The sequence below is a fragment of the Theropithecus gelada genome, chromosome X (genome assembly GCF_003255815.1).
Source record: "Theropithecus gelada isolate Dixy chromosome X, Tgel_1.0, whole genome shotgun sequence".
Lineage (NCBI taxonomy): Eukaryota > Metazoa > Chordata > Mammalia > Primates > Cercopithecidae > Theropithecus > Theropithecus gelada.
In genome coordinates, this window is record NC_037689.1 from 116542737 (window position 1) to 116556203 (window position 13467).

General features: G+C 42.5%; 1 protein-coding gene across 1 annotated transcript in view; it reads right to left on the bottom strand.

Annotated features, from left to right (window-relative positions):
• Window positions 1-531: 531 nt before the first annotated feature.
• Window positions 532-13467, bottom strand: part of KIAA1210 (KIAA1210 ortholog) — a 77111-nt gene continuing 64175 nt past the window's right edge. The window contains 6 exon segments of the mRNA XM_025373170.1: window positions 532-707; window positions 2212-2317; window positions 4633-4796; window positions 5778-8981; window positions 12713-12826; window positions 13041-13143. Coding sequence (XP_025228955.1) covers window positions 532-707; window positions 2212-2317; window positions 4633-4796; window positions 5778-8981; window positions 12713-12826; window positions 13041-13143 — 3867 coding nt within the window.

Below are 13467 nucleotides of genomic sequence, written 5' to 3' on the forward strand. Positions count from 1 at the left end.
AATTATGTTTTAATTCACATTTCTAAGGCTATTTTGCTTAATAAATTCTTATTTTGCTTAATAAATTCTTATTTTGCTTAATACATTCTTATTTTGCTTAATACTTATTTTGCTTAATAAAAGTGGTCACAGTAAAAAGATCACTACATAGAATTAATACAGCTATTAGCAATTATCATTTAAAATGCTGATGCTTGGCCAGGCGCGGTGGCTCACACCTGTAATCCCAGCACTTTGGGAGGCTGAGGTGGGCGGATTACAAGGTCAGGAGATCGAGACCATCCTGGCCAACATGGTGAAACCCCGTCTCTACTAAAAATACGAAAACAAAATTAGCCGGGCATGATGGCGGCTGCCTATAGTCCCAGCTACTGGGGAGGCTGAGGCGGGAGAATGGCGTGAACCCAGGAGGCGGAGCTTGCAGTGAGCGGAGATCGCGCCACTGCATTCCAGTCTGGGTAACACAGCGAGACTCCGTCTCAAAAAAATAAAACTTTTTAAAAAAATGCTGATGCTCCACACAAGGGCTCTTTATTGCATCATCTCTGCCATGTGGCTCCATGCTTTGGCTTTCTTCCTGGCCAGGGAGAACCAGACAGGCTCAACTGGCTCTACTGGCTTCTGGAACTTGGCTGGGAGAATTGAAGATCGTTTGGTTTCTTTTTCCATGGCAGGCACTTGCAGTATCTTCTGAGCTTCAAATCCAACTGGAACCACAGCAAATAACACACAAGCAATAAGGAATCCCAGAGATATTGGGGTATGTTGTTTATGGAATGCCAAAATGTTTCCTCCTTTCAGGCTTCCTCTGATCCCCCTGCTCTAGTGCTTTCTAAACTCTTCTCCCTTTGGTGCCAGACTTCTAAAAGTTAGGGCCTGTGTGATGCCATGTGTGATATGTCAAAGGTGTAAAATCAACATGGCTATAGCCACAGGGCCCTGGGCATGGGAAGGCCTGGGAGGTAATACCTATGCCTATAACTGCCAATCTTTGGGTGGTTATTACTGGATTGTCTTACATCTTTGAACTGAGACCAGAGGGAAACATACTGTATCTGCTTAGTTTCTAAAATTTCAAATAAGGTAATGTTATTTGTGTTTGCCAATCCATGATTTCATGTGAAATGAATTGATTGATGACTCAATAGATGCACCCAGTAAGAGTTGATGGTAAATAATATTGTACCAACCCAACTACCCCAGCCAAGCAGACTACCTCCCTACTCCTAATTCCACTCCCTCCCTCATCCTGCTTATCGTCAATTGACTTAGTGACTTAGACTCAACCAGTGGTTCTCAATCCTGGCTACACATTAGAATCACCTAGGGCTCTTTTAAAAAACGCCAATACCCGTGCCGTTTCCTGAAGCAAATGAATTAGAATCTCTAAGGATGGAGCCAGGACCATCTGTAATTTTTTTAAAAACTCACCAGGTGATTCTGATGCACAGTGACAGTTGTGATTCACTTGATAGGAGTATAGTGCCCATGAGGCCATTAAAAGCTGTGAGCAAGTCAGCTGCTGCTATTTCATGGCCAGAAAATGGGTTCCTGAATTCCTGGTCTAATTTCTTCATGAACGGGATTAAGGGAGAGGACAAAGATGGTTCAATATAAATCCATCCTCCACTCCCCTGCTCCTGCTGAAAAAATTCTCTCTAGCACACAACTCTTTCTGGTGAGATCACATTTTATTATATCCCAGCAGAGTATTCCTCTCAGCTGTCAACATTTCCTCACCACTTACACATCCCTGCTCAGAATACAGAGAGGCTTAAACAAGCCTTCTAAATAATTAAAAACAATTGAATATCATTGGGCCTTTAGAGTGAATTATTTTCAACAGTTTCGTTGGGGATGTAGAAAGTGAGAAAACACCGCTTTGCTATGAACTGGAAAGTGACTCGGTACTTTCCTCTTGCATACCCAACCAGAAGAATGTTTCAGTGAGTGACCACAGTTTTGTGCCTAGACAGCTTCTCTGATGAGGCAAAAGACTGGAAGACCCTCTGAAAGTTATACACTGGACTTGTATTAGTCAAAATAATTAGATTTTTCTAAAATAAGCTGTATCTAATTAAAGAGCCACGCAAGAAACCATTAAGCTGACTTGGGAGGTAAGAGACAAGTATTACCTGAGCTTGAAATTGCAAAAGTTTCACAACATTTTGCCAGGGCTGTTTTCCGAGAGGTCGGGATGTATGCTTTTACCTGGTTTTGTAGGCTTAGGTGGCTTCATCTGTGCTCTCTTCTCCTGTTTATGGACACTGGAAGTGAAAATCTTTTTAGGTTGGTTTTCATTTTCAGGGCCAGCTCCCTTTAATACAAAAATGAAAACAGAAAGCTTGTAAGTTCTGACATTAAAATGGCAGATTGCTTATTCAGAGGACCATAGAGTGCAAGCCCTGTCCTGGGTACTATGAGTTTAACAGTACCCAAAAGGAAAGATTAGAGATATATAGATAGATAAGGAGAGAAATAGCATTGAGACTTTTGGCTTGAAATTTAGGTTCACAAAACCTAAGCTGGCTCAAGTTTATCACCTTTCAGACCAGAAGGAAAGAGCTGTTTAATTTTACAAATAGTGAAAGCAGGTTAAGAAGAGAATTATTTAACTTGAGAACAACGTTTTCCTTAGCACTTTACCAACACTTAACAGCAAGCTAACAGAACATGGTAGTTGCAAACAAATCTGATCAATTCATTCAAGTGAGTTCCATAAGATTTCTACTTTTCAAAACTAACTGACATATGACTTGAAACATTTCTCACATTAGAAAGTAATATACCTGTAGGTCTTTCCAAAATTCTGCAGTTTATTCTTTTCAAATTAACCTCTTCATAATTGGTCTAAATTAGTGAGTTTATATACACTAATGTATCTCTCCTGACAAAAGCTTTAATCAGGCTGAGAGCAGTGGATTATAATCCCAACACTTTGTGAGGCTCAGGCAGGAGGACCACTTGAGCCCAGGAGTTCAAGACCAGCCTGGGCAACATAGTGAGACCCATATTTACAAAAAAAATTAAAAATTAGCTGGGCATGGTGGCGCATACCTATAGTGCCTATAGTCGCAGCTACTATGGCGGGGATGAAGGGGAAGGATAATTGAGCCTGGGAGGTTGACACTGCAGTAAGTTGTGATTGTGCCACTGCACTCCAGCTAGGATGACAGAGTGAGAACCTGTCTCAAAAAAAAAAAAAAAAAGCTTTAATAAAGGTGGACTTTACCCCTGTGTGATCCTGTCCTCGTGTAAATACTAACGATGAAAAAGAAAAGACCTTTAAAGCAAAGAGTTACACAGGTCCTTGCATGGTCCTTCAACAAATTTAATAAGCACTTAAAAGTATAGGAGCTTAGACATATCTCTTGATATGCGAATCTGGTATGTTTCCTTGAGTCAGTTTTCTGCAGGTTTGATAAGAGGAGAAAGGCATCATCCCATCAGCTCTTATCCACATGTGGTAGTTAGCCTAGTTTACCACATCACATTTTATAACTTACAGGTAGGTGCCACACCAAACCAAATCAATATGTAGAAATCCAAACATCAAACACAGAAAGGGAACTTGTTTTGTACTAATATGGAAAAGTGCCCAGAAATAAAATGTTAAATGAAAAAAAAAAAACCAGTATTTATAGTTTGATTCCATTTATAAACATGTGTATAGATAGATAGATAGGCATAAAATATCTGTAAAGGTAATCACTCAACTCTTACCCCAGTTATTACCTTTAGGTATTTTTTTAAGCTATGAGGATGCAAAGGCATAAGAATGTTACAATGGACTTTGGGGACTCTGAAGGAAAGGGTGAGAAGGCGGTGAGGGATAAAATACTATGAATTGGGTTACAGTGCACCAAAATCTCACAAATCACCATCAAATAACTTACTCATGTAAACAAATACCACCTGTTCCCCCCAAACCTTTTTTTTATGGAAATAAAGAATTTCCTTTTTTATGGAAACAAAAAATTTCCTTTTTTATGGAAATAAAAAATAAAAAATTAAATTAAATGACTTACTCCTTATTTCTCAACCAATTTTGTGGAACCTTGCTTTAGAATATTGAGGGCAGGATTTGTTTTGTAGATTCTATATTCATGACTTTACACAACACCCCCCCACACGCACATGCACTTTTGAGAAAGGATCTCGCTCTGTCACCCAGGCTAGAGTGTAGTGGCATGATCTTGACTCACTACAGCCTCCATGCCTAGGCTCAAGCGATCCTCCCACCTCAGCCTCCCACCTCAGTAGCTGGGAATGTCAGTGCATGCCACCACACCCAGTTATGTTTTTGTATTTTTAGTAAAGATGGAGTTTCAGCATGTTGCTCAAGCTGGTCTTGAACTCCTGAGCTCAAGGAATCCACCTGCCTTGGCCTCCCGGAGTGCTGGGATTATAAGCATGAGCCACCACACCTGGCCTGCACAAACCCTTTAAGAGCATAAAAGCAGGGCATATTTGTATAAATGCAAAGCAAGTCTTTCCCTAAAGACTCCTCCTGCCTTGATTAATGCTCCCAAAGAGAGGGGGAGCTGCATGTCCACAAAGTTCCCAATAGAAGCCTAATCAGTGATTCCAGCAACCTTTTTGGAGTGTTTTCTTGGCTACCCCAGGTCCTACCCCATATTTAGGCTCCTTAGGCTCAGCATTGGCTCCAGCTCTGCTCTTAGTTTTCAGCTCTTTCATAGGAATGTGGGCCTTGAAACTCCTCTGCTTCTGCTTTGCCATATTTATCCAAACTGGCTCTGAGACAGCATAATCTGACTGTTGACCATCAGGCTTTCCTGAGAAAGAAATGAAAGGAGTTAGAACTGAAGCAAGGCAGGCAGGGTCTTGAGCCTGGCTGGGGCTTACCCACAATAATATCCCAAATGGGACCCTTGTTAATTGCCAAAGGAAAATAAACAGATATCAACCAGAGAAGGCCCCCCTTTTTTGGGGCCCTCCCTACAACTTGGCAAGGCAGGAATTCCTTGGGTAGTAAAGAAGCTGTACTTAAAAGTGGGCATCCTGTCCCTTTACTGGACCCTTCCCTCGTCCATCCCTCGTCTCATCTGCAAATCAGGGTAGGACAACGCTTGCCAGGGGTGGGCTGGGAAAATCCCAAGGATGCCAGAGGCTCAGGCCATTGATGCCATTCCTCTAACTCCTAGAAAAATCTTAGAGTATTTGTTACTTCATAGTCCCTCCTACAAGTGTGTGGTTACATAAGTGTGGTTACAGGAATATAAAAGACTTTCCCAAGGATGGAGTGTGAAAGTCCAAAGGTTTTGGGAGACATTAGTGCCCAAAAGATCGCCTAGCTCTAGAGCGAAGAGACATTTATGGCAAATTAAGATTTCAGGCTGAGAGACTGAATACAATGTTCTACTAATGAGTTGGCTTTAAAAATCCACATGGTGTTAGAGAGGGGCTTAATGCATGTAAACGTATTTTGAGAAAAGCATAAAATTCCATCCAAACGTAACGTGTGCAGAGGGTGAGGAAGAGGGAATGGGGAGATGGTCATGTGTCTACTGTGGAATGTAGATGGATGTCCAGAGGGGGACCCCATTGGGAAAGGGAAGACTCAAAATTAACTACCTCCAAATCTATTAAATCTAGAATAGGCACTATTTTGCTCCCAGACCCATAAGCCAGCCCTGTCAAAGCCACAATTCAGTAAGCAAGGCTAGAATAGACTTTAATGCCCATTCAAGGCTTTGCTTTCCAGTTCTTCTTTCCACGTGATATCTACTTGCCATCTGGAGAGATAAAAGCCTTACCTGGGATCTTGCAAGCAGGTTGCTTCTTGGCCATGCTTTCAGATTTGGGCCTGCTCTGTTGCTTCTCTGCAACGTTAGATATTTTGGTGAGGTTCCCTGCAGCCTCCAGGAGCCCCTGGGAAGTGCTTGTTGTGATTTTATGCCCCCTGCCTACAGAGGATGAAATTGGGCCCGAGGGCACTGAAGCAAGCTGGTTGAAGTTATCTTGTTTCTCACTCTTATACTTCTGTGAGGAAGGGGCTCTTTTCAGTCGAACCCCAAAAAGCTTTTCAATATCATCCTGGTTGGATAGGTTTGCATGCTCGTTATTATTACCATCACCACTCTCAAGATCTTCTTTCTTAGAGCAAATGTCCCCAGAAGTGGATGTTTGCCCAGCAGGGGCAGTGGTGAGCTTCCCAGGTCTGGTAGCAGGGGCCGGGATGCTCTTTATGGGGTGTTTGGAACCTTGGCTGAATTTATTGGTTTTGTTTGCAAAAGCTTGATCTCTTTGTAGGAACCAGTTGTCAGAATTGCTCTCAAAAATAGACCGCCTAGCAGCAGCATTCACAGAACTTGAATGAACCTGTTGCTGGAAAGGGCTACTTGGAGGCAGGTGCTTCTCACCGCTGCTCTGCTTTACAGGTACATTTGCTGGGCCCTTTGATGACATCTGTGGCTGGAATTTAGACCTATCTGAGGCTTGGGAAGAATGTTTGGGAGGCAGCTGCTTTTTAGAATTCCTCCACTCTTTAGGAGAGCTGGCAGAAGCAGAGGAGACTTTTTGCTCATACTCAGGTTTCCTCAAGGCCTGGGAAAGCTGTCTGGGGGACAGCTGCTCTTTAAAACTGCTGCACTTCCCAGGAGCTTTCTCTGAACATGAGAAAACTTTCTGTGGGTCTTCAGGCCTCCCCAAGGACTGTAAAGGGTGCTTCATAGGTAGCATCTTTGAAGAAATGCCTCCCTTAGGATTAGCACTCCCTGAATCTGAGAAAACTTGGTGCTTGATTTTAGGCTTCGACAAAAATTTGGAAGGAAGATTGGGAGGCAGAGGTGCCACTTCACTGCCCCTCTTAAGAGCAGAGCTCTCTGAAAAGATTTGCTGTGCCATAAATTTCACGAATGACTGGGTTGGACGCCTGGGAATCCGTGATTTCTTAGAAATGCCTTCAACAGCCATTTTCTCTAGACGTGAGGTCATTTCCTGAACTTTAGACCTCTTTAAGAACTGGGTAGCGTATTGGGGAGGCACTGGGCTCCCAGAAATGCCTGCCTCAACAGCAGCCCTCTCGAAATCTGAGGACAGTTGCTGGACTTTATTTCCCACAGTAAACTGGGAAAGATATCTGGGAAGCAGCTGCTCCTTAGAAATGTCCTCTTCAACAGTAGTGCTTTCTGGATGTGCAGGGAGTTGATACAGTTCCTCAAATTTAGGGGTCACCCATGGCTGGGAAGTGTATTTGGAAGGTGTTGGCACCACAGGACTGCTGCATTCTGCAGAAGTACTCATTGAGTCTAGGAACTTAGGCCTCTCCGAGGGCTGGGAAAGGCATCTGGGAGGCAGCGACTCCACATAAGTGCCTTCCTCAACAGCTGTGCTTTCTGAGATTTGCCGGATTTGAGGATCTGTCAAGGACTGAGGAGAATATCTGGGGAGCAGTGGCTCCACAGAAATGACTCTCTCAACAGCAACATCCTCTGAACCTGAGAATATGTTTTGTTGAACTTTAGGATTCATCAAGGGCTGGCAAAGAAGTTTAGGAGGCAGAAGCTTCACAGAAATGCTCTCTTCAACAGCCATGCTCTTTGGAGATGAGGAAACTTCTTGCTCCACTTTAGGGTTCACCCATGGCTGGAAAGGGTGTCTTGGAGGGATTGGCTCCACGGAACCACTCTGTTTTACAGAAGTGCCCACTGAACTGGTGGGGACTTGTTGCTGAACAGTAGGACTCATAATGGGCTGAGAAGGGCATCTGGAAGGCAGCTGCTGTGTAGAAGCATTCTGCTCTTCAGGAGTATTATTTGAAGCAGAGGAGACTTCTTGTTGGTTTTTGGGCTTTCCCAAGGCCTGAGCAGGGTGTCTGAGAGGCAGGTCTTCCTCTGAGCTGCTGCAATCCTCAGAACTGTTGTACTTTTCAACATAACTGCTTGATTCTGTGAAGACTTCTTCATCTTCAGGCTCTTCTAAAGCCTGGGAGGGGCATCTGGGGTCCAGCTCCTCCTCAGAGCTGCTCAAGTCCTCAACAAAACTTTTTGATTCTGAGAAGACTTCTTGTTCATCTTCAAACTTCCCCAAGGACTGGGAAGAGTGACCATGAGACAGTTCTTCAGAACCATCCCCCTCCTCAAGAATATTCTCTGAATCTGAGGAGACTTCTTCAGCATCAGGCTTCCTTGAGGACTGAAAAAGGTTTCTGGGAGGCAGAGTCTTGGCATAAACATCTCCTTTGGCGGTAGTACTTGTCATACCCAAAACACTTGCTGTAAAGGCCTGGTGAACATTTCCAGAAGGCTTTTCTTTGCAGATAGTTTGAACATCCTGGGCTGACTCCATTTTGGATTGGGCCTTTCGTGAATCAAAGCTGAAAGCTTCTTTATCTTCTAACTGGATATGAGAAGGATTCATAGCCACCTGAGCCTCTGCTGCTACTGAGAGAATGGCTTCCTCTTGGGTTGTAGAAAGACTTTCTACCATCAGTGAAAGAGAAGCTCTGGCTTCTGTCTTCTCAGCTCCAGAAGCCACATCTTCATGGTATGGTTGTGGATCACTAACCATGGAATTGTCCATGTTTTCAGGTATGGGCTGTGCTGCTGATGCTTTTCTGGATCCGAAATCTACGCCATCATTTCTCCTTCCCATGTCATCTTTATCTGAAGGCAACCCCTGAGGGGTAGTGGTTTCTGGTTGTGGAGTTGTAGGCTGCTCCATGTTGTCCTTCTCCAAGGACAAGTGCAAGAAAGGGACATTCCTGGCAGTCTTATTGGTAGGCGAAGACCCAGCTCTATCGCCCAGGCCATACCCTTCATTGGATTGTTTAAGGCTTCTTCCTTTGAATTCACACTCACTCAATCCTGAAATACTTGCTCCTTTTCTTCTCTGTCTTCTTCCATATGCTGCTGACATTGGATAGCTCTGACTCCCAGAAGCATCAGTGTTTGGAGCCTGGTCTGTTGTCTTCTTATCATACATCTCAGTTTTGTTGTTCTGTTCCTGGCTTGAGGAATCTGCACCAAACAGAAATAAGGAAAGGAGAAATACATGTGACTTTGACTTCCTAAAATAAGAATACTGTGCCCTGGCCCAATGGTACCTATTTGCTACTGAATTTCCTAGTATGAGGAAGCAGCTATTCGGAAGACAGAGGGCAACTTGGTCACTATTAGGTTTCTGCAATTGGACGTTTTTAAGCCAAAGAGAAATCCTAGCTCTAGAAACTGATTCCAGGGTTGGCTTATCACCTTTTTACCAATAGTCTGGTCCACCATTCAGTGTGAGACACATCAGAAGGCAAATTTTGAACCTGTAACAATGACTACCTTTGGAGAAACTGACTAGGGAAGGAGGAATGGAATTTTTTACTTTCTAATTAGCATTTCCATTTTCTACATAATATTTATCTGAACTACTTGAAATTTCATATCATGTGCATGTATTGCTTTGGTTTTTTTGTTTTTTTGTTTTTTGGGTTTTTTTTTTGTTTTTGTTTTTTTTTTTTAGATGGAATCTTGTTCTGTCGCCCAGGCTGGAGTGAAATTGAAAATTAATTATGACTCTATTTTACACTCTACCCAAAAGACAAATTTCACACTTTGAATTCATACCTCATACCAGGCTGCAGTGGCACGATCTCGGCTCACTGCAACCTCTGACTCTCAGGTTCAAGCAATTCTCCTGCCTCAGCCTCCTGAGTAGCTGGGATTACAGACACATGACACCACATCCGGATAACTTTTGTATTTTTCGTAGAGACGGTGTTTCACCATGTTGGTCAGGCTGGTCTCAAACTCCTGACCTTGTGACCCGCCTGCCTCAGCCTCCCAATGTGCTGGGATTACAGGCATGAGCCACTGTGCCCGGCCATATTGCTTTGCTTTTAAGAAGGGTCAATAGGAGTTATCTGGGAGGCAAGATTATGGCCCCTTTTTCTTCTTTTTTTCTACCCTCATATTAAAACAATCCTAGTTGTTTTTATTTCCAAGATGCAGATTGGAGACATTGTTAGCGTGTCTCTCCCACTTGGAAAGACAAAATAGTATGTAGATATTCTTGCTGTGAGCTTTTTCCAAGAAGCAACACAGGAACTTAACAGAAAGAGTGAAGCCAGGTGACAATAAACTATAATAATCCATTAAAAAGTGGGCAAAGGACATGAATAAACAGTTCTCAAAAGAAGATATACAAATGGACAACAAACATATGAAAAATGCTCAATATCACTAATCACTAGGGAAATGCAAATTGAAACACAATGCGATATCATCTTACCTCAGCCAGAATGGCCATTATGAAAAAGTCAAAAAACAATAGATGGTGGGATGAATGTGATAAAAAGAGAATACTTACACACTGCTGGTGGGAATGTCAATTAGTGCAAACTCTGTGGAAAACAGTATGGAAATTTCCCAAAGAACTAAAAATAGATCTATGATTCAATCCAGCAATCCCACTACTGAGTATCTACCCAAAGGAAAAGAAGTCATTATATCAAAAAGACACCTGCACACATATGTTTATTGAAGCACAATTCACAATTGCAAGGATATGGAATCAACCTAAGTGCCCATCATCCTATGAGTAGATAAAGAAAATGTCAAGCACAAGGTAGTAGTTGTACAGATTACTCCTCTCCTTTCTTCTAGTACTTTTCTAAGGAACTCACTTTGATCCCCAGATGGAAGGGCCCCTCGCTGCCTTTCTTCCCTCACTATCTGCTGCATCCCTAGCTCCATCTAGTGGTTTCATACCCAGCATATGGCGCTGAGAATAGCTGACTGCACTCCAAACCACTTCCATGATATGGAAAATCAACTAAAGAAAATGTGATACTACTCAGGCATAACAAAGAATGAAATAATGTCTTTTGTAGCAACTTGGATGAAACTGGAGGCCAATATTCTAAGTGAAGTAACCCAGGAATTGAAAACCAAATACCACATGTTCTCCCTTATAAATGGGAGCTAAGCTATGGGTATGCAAAGGCATACAGAATGGTATAATGGACACTGGAGACTCAGAAAGTGGGAAGGGTAGGAGGGGGTGAGGGATGAAAAACTACATAATGTATACAATGTACATTACTCGAGTGACAGGTGCACTAAAATCCTAGACTTCACCACTATGCAATTTATCCATGTAACCAAAAACCACTTGTACCCCCAAAGCTATTGAAATAAAAACATTTTTAAACCAATCATATGTAATATACATGCAAAGAAATTCTTGGAATGCCTTAACAATTGCATTGGTCCACAGGCTTCAGGTCAAGCACAAGGTAGTAGTCGTACAGATTACTCCTTTCCTTTCTTCTAGTTCTAAGGAACTCTCTTTGATCCCCAGATGGAAGGGCCCCTCGCTGCCTTTCTTCCCTCACTATCTGCTGCATCCCTAGCTCCATCTGGTAGTTTCATATCCAGCATACAGCGCTGAGAATAGCTGACTGTGCTCCAAACAACTTCCATGATATGGAAAATCAACTAAAGTATCTGCCCCCATGGATACTGACTCAGTTCTATCCTCTGTGTGTAAAAGAGACAACTATTAAAAAATAAAGCTCAAAGGCTGGGTGCAGTGGCTCACGCCTGTAATCCCAGCACTTTGGGAGGCCGAGGCGGGTGGATCACAAGGTCAGGAGATCGAGATCATCCTGGCTAACACGGTGAAACCCCGTCTCTACTAAAAATACAAAAAAATTAACCAGGTGTGGTGACGGGTGCCTGTAGTCCCAGCTACTAGGGAGACTGAGTCAGGAGAATTGCTTGAACCAGGGAGGCGGAGGTTGCAGTGAGCTGAGATCGCACCACTGCACTCCAGCTTGGGTGACAGAGTGAGACTCCATCTCAAAAAAATAAGTAAATAAATAAATAAAAATAAAGCTCAAAAAGATTTTTTTTTAAGTACTCATCTAATCTTCCTTTTTCTTTCTTTTTTTTTTTCTGGAGAGTTTTGTGGTTTTCTTAGTTTTCATGGGAAAATGTGTTTAGGAATATCCTGTCTTTGAACCCACATGTGAAATCTTTTGTGGCAAAAACGTAACATAACTGTTCAACTTAATTTGAGGAACTGGATTTTTTATTAAATATTGCTTGAAATCAGCTTGCCATCAGCTGGAGCCAGCATCAACATATGCACAAGCATAAACATACAGAGAGATTTTCACTCTGGTGATATTTGTTGTTTGGCGATTTAATAGGTGTTGGCTGCCAAGGACATCTGTCTGCAGCTGCATAACCCCTCTTTGTCCATGGATGTGGGCAATAGTATCATTATTAAGAAAGTCATTTTCTCTCTACAGGAAGAGAAAGGCAACTTTTAAAAAATGATTTTTTGGCCAATTATGTTATTCCTTTCTGGTTCTTTTGCTGAGGAAGAATGCTGAAGGGAAATCAGTGACTGTCCTCCCGTATCTGGGCTCACTGAGGAACTCAGCATGTACGTTAGCCTCAGAGAGGATGAAACAAATTCACAAACAAAACACCTCTCTTGTTGGAAATTCATTTAGATAAAATAAGAATCCAGGTATGATCCTTTACCTGAACCCCACACAAGTGGCAATTGTATTACTTTGGCAGTTTAGATGGAGAAGCCTGGACCACATTTTCTGCATATAAAATTGAAAGCTCTCTGAAGACCAAGGGCAGCAGTCTTAGGTAATTCTTGGGTACAGCTCCTATCAACGTAGCACTGTGTAATGAAGTCTGTCATACATGTTTCTGAGTGAGGGTGAAGATATGCTAACCTGCACTGTCCGTTCCCAGCTTCTTTTGGTTGGTTTCTTTTGGTTTGGTTATACTCTTTTCTTCTTCAGAAACCAATGGAAGGTTTGGCTCCTCCTGCTTTGGTTCCACCTGAAACAGGAAAAGAAAGAGCTTGAATCCTACTGAAGTGCTTTCCAACCACTTCTGCATGGTTGCCAAAGAAAAAGCATCAGGAAAAATAGTTCTTGATGCTGGGCGTGTAACAATACCATTAAAGATGGACGTTATTTCAATGGAGATATTTCCAGGGATTTCTTAATGGAATTGTTTCCACCAAGAGATCCTTGGGGATCATTTTACCTATTGTAAGTGGTTCATCCAGGTTTGGAGTTTCTAATGTCTGAGTGACACACTGCAGGGATCTCTCTAAAATACCCTGGAAATGACTGAACCACACTGGAAGGTCACGAATCTGAAAATGGGGTCGTTGGGTCTGACAACAGTCATGCCCTCGGCCATATTGGGATTCTCAGATTTGCTTCACCAGACCTGTGAGCTAAATTCAAATCCTTTTTGGCTTCTTTTCAGGGAATTTAATGAAAGCATGAATTATCTCTTTCCAGATCAAAAGAAGAAAAAGAATTGGGGTTTTGTTGGGAGGGAAAGGAGAAAAAGCTGAAAGGTTCAGCCCTTACACTGGATGGGCTGAAGTTGGTTTAGCATAAACAAGGTTTTCTGATGATTACAATACAGCTCTGGAAATGTCAGTGTAGCACTGCACTGAACAGTGTCCGGA